The 21,686-nt window shown below is 44.4% G+C and overlaps 1 protein-coding gene across 18 annotated transcripts in view; it reads right to left on the minus strand.

Annotated features, from left to right (window-relative positions):
- Positions 1 to 21,686, minus strand: part of PPP2R2B (protein phosphatase 2 regulatory subunit Bbeta) — a 440,017-nt gene that overhangs the window by 259,735 nt on the left and 158,596 nt on the right. For 3 of the 18 annotated variants that reach the window (XM_025447676.3, XM_025447675.3, XM_025447677.3), the window contains one exon: positions 5,598 to 5,791. The exons of 11 other annotated variants lie outside the window; for them this stretch is intronic. In XM_025447676.3, coding sequence (XP_025303461.1) covers positions 5,598 to 5,791 — 194 coding nt within the window. Of the gene's footprint in view, positions 1 to 5,597; positions 5,954 to 6,050; positions 6,208 to 6,329; positions 6,473 to 21,686 lie in introns of those variants that run through there. 4 more of the 18 variants (XM_025447684.3, XM_025447696.3, XM_025447685.3 and 1 more) reach the window with 4 other exon arrangements.

Raw genomic sequence — 21,686 nt, forward strand, 5'->3', positions numbered from 1 at the left:
TTAGAGTGCTCTTCTCCCAGGCATCCCATCTATTCACATGGTTTTAAATACTTTTAATATGCTGCCAACATCCCAAATTATACATCTAGTCCCATTCTTGCTTCTGAGCTTCAGACCCAGATAGCTAACTGCTTGAGGATCTTGCTGTGAGGCTAAACGTCTCACACACCCCTCAAATTAATCAACTTCCAAAGTCTTTCTCCAGAGTCAGTGAAAAGTTCCATTATGTATCAGTCTCACTGCAAAGCCCTGGGAGTTGTCCTCGATACTTACCTCCATCCACTTCTCTTTATCTCTGCCCAATCTGTCACACCAAGCAAATCCCACCCATTCCTCTTCTACGATGTATCAGAGGAGTCACCTAATTCTCTCCATCTCTACTGTTGCCGCCAGCTGTGAGAGTACAGCTGTGGCATCCTAACTATTCCCTTTTTGCTCCTATTCCTTTCCTCCCTAGCCCTCCGACCACACCCTGCATAGCAGACAGATTGAGCTCTGAAAAAAAAAAAAAATAAAATAAAAAAAACCTGATCAGATTTCCCCCCTGATCAAAATCCTTTAATGGTTTTCCATCCATCTTTGGATAAATTCCAAACTCCTTATGGTCAAGGCTACACATGATCTGGTCTCTGACTACTTCTCCAGTCTCTCTTTTGTAACATTTTATTATGAAAATTTTTAAACAGAAAGCAAAATGGAAAAAAAATTGCAGTGATTACCCATTGATGGGCCTTGCTTTATCGTGCGTGTATCTATCCATTCATCCATCCGTCTATCCTCGCATGAATCTTTCCTGGTTTTGGTACATTCCAAAGTAAACTGCAGGTGCTGGTCTCATTGTCATCCTTCTTCCTCTTGTTCCTTATATTCTAGCCACAGGCAGCTTTCTACTCTTCAGATCAGTCAGACTATTTCATATCTCTGGGCTTTGTACCTATTGTCCCCTCTACCTGAATTGTCTTTACCTCTTGTTTATTCCTGACTGATCCTTTAGTTCTCAACTTAAAACTTACTCTTACAGGCTGCACCCCCAACTAAATTAGATCCACTTTCCTGCCTTATATATGATCTCGAGGCATCTTGCACTCTTCCTGAATGTCACCTGTCACAATTGGTAATTATATGTTTATTTGCAAAATTATTTAATGTCCACCTCCTGTGCCAGCCTGATACCATGTCCGTATTATTGGACCATGCTGGATCACCTCTGCAGAAAGTCAACTAATATTTGTGGAAGTAATTAAAGGCAGAATGAATCAATAATTACATAATAATAATCATAATACATGGAATAAGTAAATTTGTTCTTCCTTTAAAATGTGTAAACAGTATAGGTTTTTAAAGATACTTGCAAGAAAGTAGGACTTACTTACTGCCAGAATATAACCACCAAGAACATTAAAGCAAATAACTACATGGTAAGATCCACTGCTGGTGTTCCAGCTGAGAAGAGACTGGTGGGTTTTAGTGACTTCTCTCCCATCTCCACTAGCCATTCCCCTCAAGACCATCCAGAATCAACACACAATCCAAAGAAAATAGGGTGTGTGTTATGCAAATGTACCTATAAGGTACTGAGGACATTTTACCAAGGTATAGCTTTGTATCAGGCACTGTCTTGAGTACTTTTCCTGTATTAATTTTTCCCCCTCTATGGCAGCAGTTCTATTGTTATTCCCATTTTACAACCAAGGAAACTGAGAACAGAATAGTTCTTTCATTTTTTAAAAAAAGATTTTATTTATTTATTCATGAGAGACACAAAGAGAGAGGCAGAGACACAGGCAGAGGGAGAGGCAGTCTCCCTGTGGGGGATCCCGGGACTTCCCAACTCCCAGGACCCCCAGATCACAACCTGAGCCAAAGGCAGATGTTCAACCACTGAGCCACCCAGGTGCCCCCAGAGTAGTTCTTTTAAAACATATTCTCTGACTTCCTCTTCTAACCAGATTGTCATTCCTGTAAAGTCAGCTCGAAAAAAAATATTTATTCTGTCTGTGGTCCCGTTTAAGAGTAGGAAGATTAACATAGAAAACTCTCAAGCTGCTCTAATGGAGAGAGGGGTTTAGTCCGTTCTACCAAGTCTGAAATAAAGAATGAAATCCACATATAGATCAGAGAGATTTGAGAGATGAAGCCTTGGTTAGGATCCCCAGAGTTCCATATCTGAAAAATCCAGTACAAGCATTGTGTTACTTTATTTCTGTATTTGTTCCAACCCCATTTTTTGTCATATGTAATCCCACATACACATGTTCAAATGATCCCTGCCAAGAATTTTACCTCAGATGGGAATACAATTTACACACAAAGATAAAACCACAGTGGTCTTCCTCCTTACAGGAGCTAATGGTTGAAGGATAGAAAATGAGGCAGTGCAGAATTTCTTAGTGGAAGGGTACTCATTTCCCACAGTCTTGAGTCTGAAGGCAAGCATTACCCTCATCTGTGTAACCCTCACAAATTAATAACATCCCTGGCCTTCAGTTGCCCAGTTTCCTTATTTGAAAATGTTAATAGCATCCACTTAGCAGGACTTGGAGATACTGAAGTGCTATATTTAAAAAGCTCAGCAAGTACATGGAAAATAGAAGATGCTCAAAGATGGTAACTTTAAAAAGGGGAAAAAGATAGAGAAAGATCGAGGAGGGCGGTGAGTTTGATGCTCAGAAAAAAAGAGGAGTCATAGGAAATGTCTTTAATAAATATACATCATGCATCCTTTTTCCTTCCCCGTGGTGGGGGGTGGGGTGTAGGGAAAGGGAGGGAGGGGGGTAGTGTGAAGGGAGAGAAGAAGGGAGAGGGCAGAGGGAGAGAAAATAAGAGAAGAGCTTGGGTAAAAGTGTCCTTTAGCATTTGCATTGCTCTTAGCTGGCTGAACTTGCCTGCAGCTACCACTTACAATGCAAATTGAGCTTAGAGTCCTTCACACTAACTACACAGCAAAAACCTTTCAGCTTTAAATAGAATACTGCAGTGTGGAATGATCTGAGCAAAGCAAAGAAAAACTCAGAGATAAATGTGAAGGAGATTTTGGAGAGAGAGTGAAAGGGAAGGGGTGGGAGGGAGAAAACAACAACCTTGGCATAACTGGCCAGGTAGGAGAATGCCGAAAGATCAAGGAAGGCAAAAAGCAAAGCAAAATCTGTAGAAGTACCTAGACACTACTGTCAGATTTAAGAGAAAGTAGATTTAAGTGAATAAAGGAGGAGGGTACTTTTGAGGCAAGCCCTCAACAGAAAGGATTTTAACAATTAATATTTCAATCTAGTGATCTTTCAAGGTGTACTCAGCACTTCCAAGGTATTCATCAGAAGAGAGAGGATGGACTCTTGCCCTTCTGGCCAGCACCACTGCATGAATGTTCCCTAAAATGAACAAATTAAGAGCATGGAGAACTTCCAGCTCTGCCCAACTTCTGCTATTTACATTGTCCAAGTTCCATTTTTTTTTTCCTTCTTCCCAGACTGTCAATAAGATCAGGTAAAGAAACTTGAAGGCATACTAAGAAATAAAGGTTTTGTTTCGTTTTCGGCATGGTGTGTGTGTGTGTGTGTGTGTGTGTGTGTGTGTGAGAGAGAGAGAGAGAGAGAGAGAGAGAGACAGAACGTTCTGAGAGGCTGACTCTTTAGAAAGATTTTATAGAGCTGTCTGCTATAAACTCATGCCTCATTTTTGACTACATGAACCCAGTTATTTTAACCAAAATCAGAGTCTATAAAAATGCCATAAAACAGGAACAACAATCAGTGCAGTACCTGGGGTCCCCAAAGCACTAAGGAATTCCATTTTAACTCATTTCTTCATTCTGGAGATGATACCCCTATACACACGGTCCCAATTTGCCCATCTTCCCAGCTCAGTAAGTTTCCTGTGCCTGCGCTTGGAGGCATAATGCAATCTAGAAGAAAACACGAAGGCAGCCCTCTTTCTTTGTTGTCACAAACAGAAAGAAGTATCACCCGGAAAAACCAATAGACCTAAGGCCAACTTCTCTCTTGGATGACATGCTGAGACACAGAGACTACACAGGTAGTCATAATCTACCTGGTAACTGAGTCAGTGACAAAGCACTTGAGACTGAGAAAGAACATCTTATCACCACCCTGTCATCCTGCAAATGAAAAGAATAGGCAAGTATGGTGCCTGCATGGGGGAGGGACACGCTGAACATCTCTTAAAAGCCACCTCTAAGCTCCTGAACGCCAGAGCTCATACAAGTCTGCTTAATCTGTCTAGCACCATGGACATATTAGGCTGGATGCTCTCCAAAAATGATGATGAATGAAGAATATATTTTCAATATATTCACTAGGCATTTTTTTTAACCTAAAACTTACTGGGACGTTTATAGAAGATGCTACCTTTGCCCCCACAATTGTATCTTTCTATTTCTTTCAGAGTTTGAACTCTTTTACTACCTTGCCAAACCCATCGCATTTTTCTGTGAGTCTTGGTTTGATTACATACTACAGAAATATTAGCATCCCATCAATGCCAAGAATCGTCCTAAATGAACATACCTTGCTGTGTTTTCCTAAGGCATTTTCACACACATTTACTCACGTGGATATTACAACGTGATAATGCAACACTTTCTATGCGGGCTTAAGGATAAGGGCCTACAGGTAGAAAATGAAGGCAAAAATGCAAAAGTTTTGGCATTTGAAAAAGAAAAATGCCTCTTACTCTCTGTTCACACACAAAAGGCAGAATGTGATTCCACCTGCTGACTTCCCTGCCTGCCTGCTAACGTCAGAACAAGCAGAGAGAGAGAGAGAGAGAGAGAGAGAGCGCCTCGACAATTTCACCTCTTGGCCAAGCCCAGCTTACTGAACCCTCTTGCTTTCTGCTGGCTGTTGATTCAGCAGAAACTACTGCTGCAGAATTCATAATGGTGATTTTAAAGGCCCCACTGATCGCATCGCTCGCCCCACGTGTCAGACTCGTTCGCTCGCTGCTGGAACGCCGTCTCCCCAGCTACCTTTTTATTTCTTGCTCATGCACTGCCAAGGGGAGAGGGGCTTGCCCTTCTGCCAAGGGCCTTTCGGGGTTCCGATGGTCTGAGCAGGTAACCTGGCCGGAGGCACAGACCGGCAGGAAATGAAGCCGTGCCCTCCCCGCAGCCCCTGAGACACAACATCATTCCGCGCAGGGAGGGGAGGCCCTCGGGTCGGAGGTCCGCCGGGGCCCCCTTCTTATCTCCCCACCTAGACCTCGGCAAACACCTCGGGGAGGGGGGGGGACATGTGCCTTCGGGGGAGGGGGCGGTCATTTTTCCGGTCGGGAGCCCCACCCTGCAAAGCCCGATCCCCGAGGGCCATTTTAACTCCCGTGGGCGCCGGGTCCACCTGCTGCTGAACGCCGGGCTGGCCTCGCGGAGCGCGGGTGGGTGTGGGGCGCCCCGGCCGCTGCCCCCGCGGGCCGAGCCCCCGCCCGGCCCCGGCCCCGGCCCCGGCCCCGGCCCCGGCCCCGGCCCCGGCCCCGGCCCCGGCCCCGGAGGAGTCTCCGCCGCTCGGCGCCCGCGGCCGGCCGAGCCCAGCGACCCGCAACTTGCGCCCGGCCCCAGCGGCGGAATGCGGCGGGGCTGGCGTTACCTTCGGTCGCATAGCTGTGGTCGCGCAGGAAACTGTTGTTGATTTTGCGGGTATCAATGTCCTCCTCCATTGACAGCAGGCTTACTTGCGTGGGAACCAGAAGCCGGCAGACAAGTATCCATGATCCCTCCCCGCAGCCAGTCTCACAGGAGAGGGGGGCAGGGGAGCCGGAGGGACTGCACCATGGTCCGAGCCTGAGGAGGAGACGGGGAGGCGGAGAGAAAAAAATAAAAACCCGGCAATGGAGCTGTCACCTCCTCCGCTCGGGATCTCCGAGGCTGCGGCGGCTCCTCCCGCGGTGCGCTCACTCCGGCTCCGGTTCCCGGCGAGGATGCTGCGCCCGGCTCGGCGGCCGCCGGGGCCGAGATCCGAGATGCGCCGAGCCCCGAGGGGTCCGGCCCGCCCGCCGCCCGCCGCCCGCCGCCCGCCGCCCGCCGCCCGGCAGGCGCTCACCAGCGGGCTTGGGGAGAAGCCCAACAGGTTCCCCACGCTGGCAGCCGCTCCAAAATGCAAAAAAGGTCCCTCCTCCCCCCGGGCGAGCGGGCGGCCGCGACAAAATGGTGCCTTTCGGGCCCCGAGCTGCGGTGGCGCGGCGGCAGGGGCCGGGCTCGGGCCGGGCCGGGCCGGCGGGGAGCAGGGCCCGGGGCCCCGGGAGGGCGGCTCGGGCGGGCGGGGGCGCGGACGGCGGCGGGGAGCGGGGCAGGGCGCCGCGGCCGGCGCCAGCGCACTCACCCTCACGCCCACACGCGCGCGCTCGCAGCTGCCGCCGCCGCTGCTGCAGGAGGAGGCTGGAGGCGGCTGGTGCATTAAAGGCGAGGCTCCTCCCCACCGCGTCAGCAGCCCCGGGACTCTTCCCCGGCCGCGCCGGTGGCCGCGGCGGAGGCTGCGGCTGCTCCCTGCTGCAGTGGGGCGCACGCGGCCGCCAGCCCGCACCTGGGCGCCGGGGGCCGGCGGGCAGGGGGTCCCGGGAGCGCGGCGCGCGCGCTCTGCCAGCCGCCCTCCAGCCGGGCCACGCGGCCCCGGGCGCCGCCGACTCGCGCCCCGCACCCCCGCACCCCACCCCGACCCGCCCCCGCCCCGCCCCCGCCCCCGGGCCCCTAACTCGCTGCCTAGATCCGGACACCTGCGCTTCAGGTCCCCGTGGGTAGGCAGGGACACCACCTCCGGGTCCCTGGCGCTCACCCGCTAGGAGGTACTCGGTCCCTCCATCCAGTTCAGCGGCGAGGCCTGGGGTTCGAAGCCTCAGGGAGGGGAGGCTGTGGGAGGAAGGGCTGCCGCCGTCGCCTAATTGAAGCCTCCTGTGCTAGGAATAGAATCGGGGGAGCGGGGGCCAGAACTTCTGTGCGAGCACCTACGACTCCTCCATTGCAGAGTCCACATCCCCTTCTCACCGTGGGCGTCTGTGTCTACACCGCAGAGGGAAGCAAGAGGGCTGAGTTTGGAAGCTGGTGCACGGAGGAGTCGGCCTGAAAAGGTCCACCGTCCCCGGCCCTTCGCACTCTGTTTTGGACAAAGTGCCGCAGGCCCCCCTGCAGGTGTTGCCCGTGAAGACTCAGCCCTGCAGGAACCGCTGACATTTGCTCCCAGCATGGGAGGGACGCTGGAGCCCTGTGCCCACAGACGGCCCCTGCTACCCTGAGATTTCAAAGATCCAATTAAGGCGAAAAAGAGACCTGCCTCCCTACTTCACCCAGGAGGAAAATACAGAATTTCCCACCCCCGCCTTCCCCCACGTTTCCCCCAAATTGCAGATTCTGTATTTGAAAGAAAAGTGGATCGCTAGTGTCATGAAACCAGTAAAATCCTTTATGAAGCTACACAACTCACTAAAAAGCCAAGCTGGAGAAGCCATTTCCCCCATTCTCCTCTTGTAGAAGGTGCTCATGGCAGTGGGTGTCACTGCAGGGAGAGACATCAGCGCAGTCTTGCTCAGTTAAACTCCACAAGTGGAGCTAGATGAGCCCAGAGGGACCTGTGAGTTAATTATATACATACAATGCTTCAGCTAACACAATTTAGAAAGTATTGGAAGTTCAGAAAAATAGGAAAACAAGTTTTTAACGGAGGTTGGGAATTGCCATCAGATTTCCACAAAGAGTGGATGCTTCCGGCAGCTAGAATATGGCATCGCCCCCACCTCCAGGGAGCCAGATGGAGAAGAGACTCGAAATCTTCTGTAGAGATCTTCTTGGATATCATTTTTAAGGGAAGTTCAGCTTACAATAGATTCCATCTTCTCGTTTGGTGGTGAAGCCTTAATTAAGCTCGTTTGTTCGAATTTCACAAATGAAATTGCGGTAACAAATGTAGTCTGCTCAGTGTCGGTGCATGGCTGGTTCTTCTGCACGAGCAGCTGTGTCCGTCACCAGGGCTCCAGCGGTCAGCTCACCTGCAGTTACACAGTTTAGCTCCTCTTGCTGTTCAGCATCATCCGGAAGGGGCGGGCAGAGGGGAAATAAGCTAAGTCCCTCTCACAGTGGTGAGAAGACATTTTGCTCTCAGTGGAAATGATCTTAACTTGTGACTGGACACCTAGGTATGGTGTTTGGAAATTCTCCCCTTATCCTCCTGGAAGGTGGGCTAGATTGGAACAGAGCTGCATGATGAATGGGGTAGGCCCAGCCCCTGCCGGCCAGGCTGTGCTTGAGAGATTTTTCCACTGTAACCAATGGGAGGTGTGCTCTCTGGAGATCAAGTTTCTGGGGTTTACTAAATTTCACACTTCACGTTGCCTGCAAAAATCCCTCCTGCATTAATGCAACAGAACAGGCAAAACAGATACATTCTGGGTAAGTAGACTGCAAAGTTTCAACTTTTTTTTTTCAGCTTTTCTACCATGAGCAATGGGGAACACGCGCAAACCCTGTGCCAAGACCAAGAAAAATAAGGCTGCTGGCTCAGTGATATATAAGAAAGGAGGTAAGGGGGTGAAAGAACCCTGTGCAATCCTGTGGTGGTAAGAGGACCGTATAGACCATTTCTCAGAAGACCTGCTGACCTTCTGTCTGTACTCCAACAAAGTTCTTTCTAAAAGCCTTTGAAGTGTGCACATGCCATTCCCTGTGTTCCTTCTTTATGTTCTTGGCATTCTTTTTTTTTTTTTTTTGAGATTTTATTCATGAGAGACACAGAGAGAGGGGCAGAGACATAGAGGGAGAAGCAGGCTCCCCATGGGGAACCTGATGCGGGACTCAATCCTAGGACCCCAGAATCACAACCTGAGCTGGAGGCAGATGTTCAAACACTGAGCTACCCAGGTGCCCCGTTCTTGGCATTCTTCAGCATGGAAACTGAACCATGCCTACTTCCCTGAGGCATTACCTGACTGTAACACAATGTCTTCCCCTGGAATTTTCTGTCTCTGTATCTTTTTTTTTGGGGGGGGGGGTCTTCTTCATGGCTCACTGCATTTTGTAATAGTTGTCTCCTTATCATTATCAACCATTGCTACTATATCTCTGATACTAAATGGCTGGCGCTTAGTAGGTGCTCAATTATTTTTGGTAAATGGACATAAATATTTCTTCAGTGAATGAGTAAATTACTGAATTTGTTCAATGTAACAAATATTTGTGATATTTAGGTTTAGCAGCTCAATCCTTATTAAAATTCTTGCCAAAAAACTCCCACGCCCAACGATAAAACCTGTGGTGAGCCAGTAGTTTTCTAGTGTGTAAGCTTTATTCCAATTGAAATAATTGTCCTACCCATTCCTGTATGCATATGTACCAAAACTATTTGCTGAGCACTTAATATATGCCAAGAAGTGTTCTGGTGTTGGGGATACAGTTAAAACAGAATCCCTTTCGCCACAGAACTGAAATTCTATCATCTGATTTTGATAAAATGAGCTTTCTTAGAAATACAACAGATGTGGGACGCCTGGGTGGCTCAGCGGTTGGGCGTCTGTCTGCCTTTGGCTCAGGGCATGATCCTGGGATCCGGGATCGAGTCCCACATTAGGCTCCTTGCATAGAGCCTGCTTCTCCCTCTGCCTAGGTCTCTGCCTCTCTGTCTCTCTCTCTTTCTGAAAGAAAGAAAGAAAGAAAGAAAGAAAGAAAGAAAGAAAGAAAGAAAGAAAGAAAGAAAGAAGAAAGGGAGAGAGGGAGGGAGGGAGGGAGGGAGGGAGGGAGGGAGGGAGGGAGGGAGGGAGGAAGAGAGAAAGAGAGAGAAGAAAGAAAGAAAGAAAGAAAGAAAGAAAGAAAGAAAGAAAGAAAGAAAGAAAGGCAACAGATGCATTATAAATCAACAGACTATAGCATAATGTTAAGGACTAAGGCTCTGATAGCAAGCAGAGCTGATTTTCTGACACATCACTGGGTCCTTGAATAAGTTACAAGGTTCCTCTGAGGCATTTTTTAAACCTCTAAATTAGGGAGAATAGTATCTACTTCAAGGAGTTATTGTGAGGATTTAATGAGATAACATATTGAATAATCCTGGAAAGACTATACTGCTATTACTTGTTGAATATTATCAGTATCACTATCAATAATGAACAAATATTAAAGCACCTACTATGTCAGGCAGTGGAGCAGGACTGGAGACTTAGCCACATCTGTGCATAAAGTGAATAGTCAGTTTCTACTGTCATGCAACTTAGTGTCTAATTTATAGTTTATGTAAAGTGAGTCATAAACTATCAAGAGGGCAGCAGAAGACACTCTGAAAGGCTGACCAAGTTCAGGCCTGTACTTTACATACACACACACAAAAAGGCCAATGGCAAATACACAGGGCTTCTTAAGTTACACGATTCAGTATGATGACACAGTAGACACGTTCCTTTTTTTTGTGGACCTTTGTCATGGTCCTCTTCCCCCTGTACTGTCACATACCCTCACCCAGTTAGGTTAGTGCTGCTTACACTGGAATCTTTCAGGTCATCCTATCCAATTAACACATTAAATATCTACAATTTTATTAAAACCTTTGACCTAAGCCAGCCTGGAGATTCTTAATATAGGCCTTAGGTGTTAGTCCTGGTTTGACCTTTGGCAAGTAATTTAACACCCCTGGGCCTCTGTATTTGCAAAATTGAAGAAAATAATAGAAACTACTGGACAGTGTTGTTGAGTGGTTTCAGAAACAGCTAAATGCTTCATGGTAAAACATCATTTCTCCTCCCTAGCCGTGGCTCCTGTGAGTCTCCACCAGTAGGAAAATGGAGAGACGTACCACAAGTGGATCAACTATGTGAATAAAAGTGACTTAGAAACCCGAGTTTTACTACCTATCGGTCTGTCCTAATAAGCAACTAGAAACTGGATACATGAAATTTTACCATCCTGCAAAAAGCCCTTTATACGCCTTTATAAGTCCTGTGGAACTAGGATTACCCTATTTACGTGCAGACCTAATCATGTTTCTCTGTTGTGGAATCATACGAAATCCCTCTCTAGGATCACTAAGCACTGAATGTACAACTATCTCTCTGAGGGGGTTTATGTGTTGACTGCTCAGTGGGCAACCTCTAGAGTTTCTAGCAAGATTAGCCATTCCTTTTTGTGCACACTACAAAATGTAATACCCCACATGAGTGAACCTTTAACATGGCATTTAACCTAGGGAAAGAAAACAAAACATCTCGCTCTTCAAATGTTGTATTAAATCTAGATCCTGCATACTTAATGGATTTCACAGAGTAAAATGTGCCTTCAATTATCCAAGTACAGTAATTTATGCAAAGAAACAGTGGTATGCTGGAGCTGCTATGTACTGGCTATTGAGAGCCCAACGTGCCGATTATACACAGCTATTTCCAGCTCTGCTGTGAGGGACATCATGTTGGTAGCTTAAAATCTGAAATCTGCTATGGTGGGATATTTATATCATGGAAATTAAAAAGAAACCCTATATAAATCAGGGCTTTGGGTTTTTTTGTTTGCTTTGAGAGCCAACTGTTAAACATTTAGCAGCACACCAGTAGAAATGCAATACTTGCTGATTTATCTTCCTTCTCACCCCTGTAATCTACGCAAAGTTCCTTCCAATTCTCAACACTAAATTTCCCAAACTGTGTCAAATTCCAAAGTATCCCACCACCTAACCACACTTGAGCCATTATGCTAAATGACTCTTAAAATCCTACCTTGACCATGAAGCTTTCGCATATCCATCAGAGGAAACCTGGTGCCTTTGTTTGATCCTTGCCAGGCTGGATATGCAATTGCCATGGTAGAAGTGGAAGAGACTGCCCCATAGGGGATCCTGATGACATGAGGAATGTCAGGTGCATGCCTATTCTAGATGAATCATCCTTTTCTACTGTTCAAGCTCTACCGTCTCTTTACTTTTGCCCTGGATTTGCCTAAATGCAAAACAACATCCACTGATTTCATTGATAGCTCTTAGGATCCAACATGTCTCCTTAGGATTCAATGGGAGAAGAGGAACAAAAATCCAAGAGTCTAGATACAAGAGCCTGAGAGAAAATATCCTCTTGTACCTTTTCTCATTCAGTGGTTTTAGAGTTAAATTTAGGCTATCTTACTCAAGGTAGTTTTAATTTGCATTATATTTGTTTGGTATAAGGTGAGGCGTTACAAAACCACTTTGGTAATACTCAAGGGGTATTGTCTAGTTCCTGATTACATTTCTTAAAATTTCATATAATTTAAATGAGAATATATATGGGGAAATATCTTTCAAATTTCTTTAAGAGGCACCAAGAAATTATACTTTACAGAATCTATCCTAAGAAAATAATTACAGATATAGACAAAAATTTAAGGTTATTTCTCAGAGCATTGTTTAGAATCATGAAAAAACAGAAATAACCCAAATGTGCAACAGTAGAACTGGCTAGGCAAATCATGGTGTGTACATATAATGGGAAGGTATTGAGCCATTGATAAAATATTAGTAGCTAACACTTGTACTAGGTGCTGTGCAAGGGGTTTTCCTAGCATTATCTAATTTAATTCTAACAGCAACCCTTATAAGGAAAGTACTATTGCTACCTCCATTGGACTGAGGGTAATAGAGATAAATAATATATCTGAAATCAAACAAATAGGAGCCTGGCACTGTGTGTGTGTGTGTGTGTGTGTGTGTGTGTGTTGGGGTAGGTTGAGGTCACTTTTTTTGGAAAGCATGCACTACTAGATTCCAATTTGTCTCTCTTAGGAATGAATATTATCCTCTCAGTTGAAAACCACTTACTACTGTGTTGGTGAGGGTGTGGCAAAACTGGAACTTTTACACATTGCTTGTGCAGTTGTACAATGGTCCATCCATGAATAGTTTGACAGTTCCTCAAAATGTGAAACACTACATATGACACAGCAGTTTCCCTTCTAGGTATACACCCAATAGAATTGAAAACCCATCTTCATGCCAAGACCTGTATATGAATATTCATGATGGTGCATTATTCAGAATAGCCCCAAAGTGGAAACAACCCAAATGGTCATCAACTAATAAGTGGATAAAATGTGATATATCCACACAATGGATTATCATTCAGCTATAAAAAGGAATGATATACTGATACATGCTACAACATGGATCAACCTTGAAAATATACTAAGTAAAAAAAAAAAAAGAAAGAAAATATACTAAGTGAAAGAAGCCAGTCACAAAAGACTACATATTATATGATTTATGTGAAATGTTCAGAATGGGCAAATCCATAGAGCAGAAAGTAGATTAGTTTGCCAGGGGCTGGGTGGGGGAATGGAGGTGAATGCATATGGATTTGGAGGTTTCTTTTTGGAGTGATGAAAAAGTTCTAAATGAGATAAGGGCAAGAGTTGCATAATTCTGAATATACTAACCACCACTGAATCGTCTACTTTTAAAAAGTAAATTTTTATGGTATAGTATCTCAATAAAGCTGTTATTAAGGATTTTAAAAATTCTGTGCTATCAGAAGCCACTGTTACTTCTTGGAGTAGGATATGTCCTTCAGGCTAATATGAGTACAGAAAAAATATAAAGGTATGTAATGACAAGGATAGATGCTTCTGTTACGTTGTTTTAATTAAAAAGTCAAAAAACTGGTTTCTCTTTTCTCAGTTAAAAAAATGTGTGCATGTCAAAATCAATATATAAAAATACTATTCAGTGGTTATCTTTGTTCATATTGTTGTCAAAGAAAATTTAGAATGTCTTATTTTTGTAATAAGAATATTTTTGAAGTATTTTTTTGAGGGGAGGGGCAAAGGGAGAGGGAGAAAAAGAGAATCTTAAGTTGACTCCATGCCTAGTGCAGAGCCCCAACGCAGGGCTCGATCTCACCACCCTGAGATCATGACTTGGGCTGAAATCTAGAGTTGGACACTTAAAGAACTGAACCACTCAGGTGCCCCAAAGGTTTTTTTTTTTTTTAATGTTATGAAACTTTTTTTTGGATGAAACCTTGTATTGGAAAGGTCAAAAATCATTTTTTGCACATGAAGAAATTGAGACACAGATACAAATGTATATGCTACCAAATGCACGGAACAACAGCTCTGTCCAATAGAAATGTAATGCTGGCCATGTTTGTAATTGTAAAATTTTTAAGTTACTACATTAGCAAGTGAAAATAAACAAATGAAATAATTTTAATAATATTTTTAAATGTTTTAAAAAGTTTTAGAAGAAAATATTTTCTTTAATATATCAAAAATATTATGATTTCAACATAAATATAAAATTGTTACCAATCTATTTATACTCTTTTTCTTTCACCGCAAGTCTCTGAAATCTGCTGTGTAGTTTACACGTCCAGTATCTCTCAGAACTAGCCACATTTCTAGGGCTCAATAACCTCTGTGTCTAGTGGCCATGGCACTGGTATAGAGAAACTTTTCAAAAAAGTTTATTCCATTCACATAATGTGTTTTGTCATACTTTTTCAGAGAGGAATTTTTATCTACTAAGGACTTGAACAAGATCCAAAACTAACTAAAACCAAACTAAGCAACCTTAATACAGTGAACCTCACAATTATGTTTAAAACAATAGACTGAATAAGAAAACAAATACAGCCTGGGTGGCTCAGTGGTTGAGCTTCGCCTTTGGCTCAGGTCGTGATCCTCATGATCCCCGGGTCATGGGGAGAGGCTATGGGGTCCTCAGGTCCCCACAGGGAGCCTGCTTCTCCCTCTGCCTACATCTCTGCCTCGCTCTGTGTCTCTCATGAATAAATAATAAAATCTTAAGAAAAAACAGATATAGACACATGCACATATATTTACATATATTTATTTATTTATTTATGATAGTCACACAGAGAGAGAGAGAGAGAGAGGCAGAGACATAGGCAGAGGGAGAAGCAGGCTCCATGCACCGGGGGCCCGACGTGGGATTCGATCCCGGGTCTCCAGGATCGCGCCCTGGGCCAAAGGCAGGCGCTAAACCGCTGCGCCACCCAGGGATCCCTATTTACATATATATTAAATGTAATAGTACAAATGAACTCAATCTGCATTTTCCCCTAAAACGTGTAAAGCTGAAATAATAGAGGAAAAAAGAACCAGCTTCTGAAAGTGCTAAAATGACACCATTTAACAATCCATAATAGGTATCAGGAAAAGTGTAATTCAGCCACTGTAATAGTTATCACTCTTAGAGGCCAACTGTTTAGTTTGAGCCTATGGCTTCAATTCCAGGTAGGAGAAGGAGCCAAGTTGCCAGATGTCACTGCCAAAAAAAGGACTTCCACAGCTGGATATCTGGACTCTCTTATGGCCACTAAAGCTGGAGAAATTTAAAGATACAGTGACAGGAGTTTGGCTGAGAATGATTCGTTCTTTTAGACTGAATTAGAGATTAGGACTTTGTGGTCACATGATCAACAGATCAATTTCTGAAGATTTAGTAAATTAGATATACCATTAGCTCTAACACACACATGTAAACAGTTTTTTGTGTGCATGAGCACTTCCTCCTACCTCACACACTCTCCTTACTGATTTCCCAGGCGCCACTCTCTCCTGATCCTCCTGCTACCTCGGTGCATGCTCCTTCCACTGGGCACATGCTGGTTCCTCCTCCCTGCTTGATGTCTGAAATGTCTACACACCCTAGAGTTCCAAGTTCTTAGATTTCTCTAGCCACAGTCCCATGCCAGGGGAACCTCATCCAGTCTCACAGCTTGGCTCTCACACGATGACTAAACCCCACACTTGGATTTTGAGCACAAATCTCTCCTCTGACCACACACTAGTATTACTCACAGGAGACATGGCATTTTACTGTCTACAAGGCACCTCAATCCCTAGAGCCCACTCCCCCATACGCGCTCCGCCTTCCTGTTGCTTGGTTCCTCTCTCATTTCCCACCTCCTTCCAGTCCATCAACAGATCCTGCCAGCTCCAACTTCAGAATTCATCCAGAACCCAACCACTTCTCACCACCTCCGCTGCTGCTACCAAGTGCCAGCTACCATCTAAGATCACCATGACTGTTTCAAGACTCTGAGGAGCCTGTGATCCCTTCTTCGCCCCCTACAGAATGGTTTCTATGCAGCAAGCAGAATGGTCCTTTTAAATGCAAATCACTTCATGTCACTTTTCTGCTCAAAGCCCTTTATTGGCTTCCTACACATTCAAAGTAAAACTTTCTTAAAATGCTGGAAAGATTTGGCTCCAGCTCCAGCTCTGTCATTTTTTTTTCTTTCTGCTCCTTACCTGAAGCACCACCAACTCTTCTTTCAACTCCCTTCGCTCATAGACACAGTGGCATCCTTATTGTTTACGGGGACACACTAGGAAGAGCACGCCCATCCCAGGCCCCCTGCATCTGCTGTTCTCTCTGTGCTAAGTGCCTGCCTTCAGGCAACAGCAGAGCTCAGTGTTTGGCTTCATTCTGGGTTCTACTCCAGTTATCATTTTTGTGAGATACCTTTTTTTCTTTGATCACAGAAAATAAAATAGCACCCCTTGTTCCCAGCACTCTCCACCCCTGTACTGCTGCCTGACAGTTCCTATTTATTTGGCTTTGGTTATTAGGTCGGTAGAACCTAATTTCCAGGGAGACAGGAATGTTTTTGTTCCTTGCTCTATATCTGGCACCTATAACAGTGCCTGGCACAGACTGGTTACTCTAAAGCCTTGTTGAAAGAATGAAAGAGTCAATGTGTGTTTGCGTAATAAGTGAAAGTCTATCAGGAGGGAATCTTAATGAACAATAAATCTAGGAAGCTTATATAGTAAAAATTTTGGCCTTGCCCAAAGAGAGGCCTGGCTTTTGCCCTAGGCTTCTGGGCAGTAACATATGTCAGACCTGATAACCATGTCTTTGTTTAGGGCAGAGGTTGCCACATTCAACAGTTTAACTGCGGGGACTGGCCACACCAGAAAGACCATGTGATTTAGGGTGGAGGATTTGGGTCATGAGCCGTTGGTTGACCTGGTGATGGAGTTCAACCATATGGGCAATCGATTAATCAATCAATCATGCTTACGTAATTGACTCCAATAAAACCTCTGAACACCAGGCTTAGTTAAGCTTTTCTGGTTAGCAGTACTCTGTATGTGTTATCATACATCAGTGGAGAGGGGTTAATGTGTGTGCCCTGAAGACAAACTCAGTTTGGAACCCTCCCTGACTCTGATCTATACATCTGTTCCTTTGGCTACTTTTTTTTTTTTTTAAGATTTATTTATTTATTTGAAAAAGAGAGAGAGAGGGCAGGGGTAGGGAGGGGTAAAGGGAGAGGGTGAGAGAATTGCAAGCAGACTCCCCCCACCCCCCACACCCCTCCCGGATGCAAGGCTTGATCTCACAACCCTGAGGTTGCAACCTGAGCTGAAATCAACAGTCAGATACTAAACTGACTGAGCTACTCAGGCACCCCTTCTTTGGCTACTTTGTAAAAAAAGATTTTTTTAAAATTTATTTATTTATGAGAGACAGAGAGAGAGAGAGGCAGAGCCATAGGCAGAGGGAGAAGCAGGCTCCCCGTGGGGATTCCAATGTGGGACTCAGTCCCCAGACCTGAGCCAAAGGCAGATGCTCAACCACTGAGCTTCCCAGGTGCCCTCCATGGCTACTTTTAACCTGTATCCCTTCCTTATTATAAATTGCAACCAAAATATAATAGCTTTTTGTGAGTTCTGTGAATCCTAGCAAATTATTAAAACCGAGGATAATTTTGGAACCCCCCCCCCCCCCAATTCTCAGTTGATGCCAGAAGTGAGGACAGTCTTGGAACTCTGCTCTTAAACTTTTTAGTTTGGTTAACTGTAGGTAAGACTAAACAACTACCAAGCAAGTCTCGTATTAAAGGTGGCTTACAGATCATTAGGTCTAGCCTACCATTTTGCTGAGGAGAAAACTGAAGCCTTGTGCAAAGAACAAATTGCCCAGATCCCCCAGCAACAGACTGAGAACTTGGACCCTGGTGTCCTGGCTCCCATGCTTATCCCTCTACAATGACTCTTCTTAACTTTTTTCCTCAACATACTGCTTTGTCTTAAGAGGGTGAACAGAAAAGTTGTTGGAAATTAAGTTGGCTTCACTCTCCAGAGCTCTGAGGTCACTATGAAGGGGAGAATTTACTATTACTGTCTTCCAAAAGTTATGGGGGCCATCCCTAAAGGCTCCATGCTCTCCTTCATTCTCATTGTCTCCATTTTTCCAGCCTGAAAAGGTGGGCCAGGTGGAGCTGCAGGAGAGGTTGCATCAGTCCTTCTGAACCTCAGCCACAGAAGTCTGAGAAGGAAGCCTTTATGCTCATGTAGAGAAGCAGCAGTTATCACCCTCTACCTCCACAACCACGTTCTCCCATTTTCTCCTTCTTTGGAAGAAAACTTCTAAGTATAGGCATTTTGGGAAGCTACAAGATATATCACATGATAAACTTAACTTCATCATGTGGGAAAACATTTTGATAAGTTCGAAGTGTTACACAGACAAGGTTAATACCCTAGTCGTGACTACGGCCATGAGATAAGACAAAGAAGCCGAATTCAAGAATCAGATGGACCTTGAACTTGTAAGCAAGTCTGTATATGTTTTAAAGCTCAATAAATATTTATAGGATAAATACAGAGTGAAAATAATGATATTAAACATGTTTCAGATAGAGACCTCTGTAATTTCCATTTGGCATCTGACAGGGCTATAAGGATGAATAAAGTATGATAATCCAAGTTTATGAATTTACATCTGAAAAGGAGTACGGGCCCTGAGCAGTGACTTTAACATTTTAGGGTCAAAGTCACAGATCCTTTTGAGAGTTTGATGAAGGTTTGGACTCTTTCCCCAGGAAAAAAAAACAACAACATAGTTTAGAGCACGTTCTGCTTCCAAATGCTGACTCACTGTGTCTATTTCATGCACAGGAAAAGGAAAGGGGGGCCGAGGAACCTGGGACCAAAAAAAAGATCCAAAATTAAATACAAGCTTAGAATTACAGTGCCATCACCTCCCATGCATATTTTTATATGGAGAATAATAATAGCTCTCACATATATAGCACTTAATAATAATGCTGTAAGGCCAGATGTGAGACTCCTTTCTGAGATGGGTCAGCAAAGTGTAAGAGGCAAATGGTCAAACACATGATTTTTGAGAAACAGACTGCTTAAGTTCAAAACCTGCCTCTGATATTTCCTAGCAGTATAATCTTGGGCAACTTACTTAATCACTGTGTGCTTTAAATGTCAGTGGCAAAATAGTGATCATAGTAGTATCTACTTCATAAGGTTGCTATAAATATTAAATGGGTTAATAGGTATAAAATATTTACAACAGCCTGCAGCACATAACCCCCACCCAATCAGTGTTAGCTAGCAGTAGAAGCACTGCACACTGTCAGGATTATATGCTCTGTTTTTGTCCACGTGGATGCCAGATTTATTCACTTTTCTAGTTCTCATTCTTGAATTGTTTTGGCAGCTTCTTCTCCTCCCACCCCACCCCTTTCTTAGGTGCACTCAAAGCCAGGATTTCATTACAAGGGAGTATCACACTGTTTATGTCAGTGGGCTCATCAGGGAGGCATATGTTCATTCAACATCAAACATTTTCTACCTGCCTACTATGTGCTCAGCACCAGGCTTCTTAGGCGTTGGTAACAACACAGCTGGATTGCAGAGATAAATGCTGAAATTCACGTGCAAATAAGACTAATCCAGGGTTGACTAACCGCAATGTGAGAGTTTAGAGGCACCTAGCTGAGAGCAGCCCCCAAATGTAAAATGGACAATTAAAACACCGATTCTGAGGTCTGAAGCAGGACTAGCTACATAATTTGTGGGCCCAATCCAAAATAGAAACATGGGGTCCTTTGTTGGAAAAGTATTCAGGACTTCAAGACTGACAGCAGAGCACTGATTTCAAGCATGGGGCTCTGTGCATCTGCACGTTACACATCCATGGAGCCCGCCCTGCCCTGAAGGATGGTGGTGGGGGGCTACTCACAGAGAGATTCCAGCCTGCAGCAGATTGGTACTTCCTGTGTGTCATGTGTATTTCTGCTTCTGTATTTTTTCTTGTATTTTTCCTACTACCTAAGAAGTTGTTGCTTATTTTTCAACCTATACAAATCCTACATACCTTTCAAACTGTAGCTCAAGTCTTTGCTTAGAGGGAACGTGATAGAATGCAAAGAGCCATTTGTGATGCCTTTTCACCAGTTCCAGAACTGTGGCCAAGTCTCTTCTCTGATATTTGCCTTGGGAAACTGATTTTAAATGTCTTTCACAGGATGATGGGAGGGTCGAAAGGCATCACAAATACAAAAGATTTTTGGAATAAGAATTTCTCATGTTAAAAAAAAAGAATTTCTCATGTTGATGAAGAGCTTCATGACTTTTTGTGTGTGTGTGATAAAGGCTTCCCCAGGTTCTACAAACAACAAGTGGTTTTTGCTCTAAGTGAACACACATACACACTTGTGCAAGCACCTACGTGTCCCTTTCACTGCTGACTCCTACTTGAATTTGTGATCTTTCTCATTTAACTTCTTAAAGTCATCAGGTGTTTAGACTTTACCTCTTCCAATCCATCCTCCTCTCTAAGTGAACATGTTCTTTATAACTCATAGATCTGATCCTCTAATTGTTCTAAACCCTTACGTGGCTCCCCATTCCAAAACCTGAGGGCACCGAACTGTCAGTGTCTTTTGAGGTGTTAATCTTTTCTGGGAAAAGAGGTGTGGAATTTGAGAAAAAAATAGAATCATGATATATGCCTCTGTTGTATGTTTACAAAACACATTAAAAAGCTCTGAGAAGTCCTGTAATAAGGAAGTTAATTTAACTTTGTATAAACCAGAATTTTCCATGTAAGTTTGGCCATATTAACATTCTATAAGAAATTTGTATTCTATAGTAAACCTTTGGCCAAAGCTGGCCAGTGGGATGACAAACAAACTCCAGCTTGGTTTATGGAGCTTCCATAATCTCTAAGTTCCTAGTCCATTTATTGCCATACCCTTCCCAAGACCCATGCTCCAGGAGCAGTGGGCCATTTCAAGTTTCTTGAAAGATTTTGAGCTCTGTATCTGCTGTGCTCTCTGCTGAGGATGTTGTCAACCACTCATCCCTCCATTTATGCTCTGGTGATCTGTTACTCAATAGGGCCCAGTTCAATTGCCCTGTGATGTCTTCTCTGACATGCTTGGTAACTGCATTGTCTCCTAATTTCAGTGTGTTAACTGCTTCTATGGAATTCCACAAAAAATAATTGCTGATGTTTACTGAACATCTTCTCTGTGCCAGGGATGTAGTTCTTAGTGTAGTGTAGGCAATCCACTACAAGATGATTAAAATGAGAAGAAATACACAGAGTAAGAAACTCACTCATTTTTCTGTGTTTTCTATCTTTTGAGTAGTACTCACTGTCCACCTACTTGTCCAAACCAGAAACCCAAAAGACATTTTTAACACCTTTCCCTCTACCCTACATCTATTCAAATCCTATTAATTCCAGTTCCCTGACAACCATAAAATCTGTCCCCATCTATCCATTCATGTTACCACCAGTTTAACTTGGGCCATTACCTCTCAGAAATTCCTGCAGTAGCTCCCTAGCAAATCTTCTGCTCTCCTAGCACCATCATCCTGAAATACAGGTCTGATTATGCCAAGTGCCCTGCTTAACTTACTGAGTGGCTTCCCCTGAGTCTTTAAGGGCGGGGGGGGGGGGGGG

The sequence above is a fragment of the Canis lupus genome, chromosome 2, assembly GCF_003254725.2.
Source record: "Canis lupus dingo isolate Sandy chromosome 2, ASM325472v2, whole genome shotgun sequence".
In the NCBI taxonomy this organism is placed as follows: domain Eukaryota; kingdom Metazoa; phylum Chordata; class Mammalia; order Carnivora; family Canidae; genus Canis; species Canis lupus.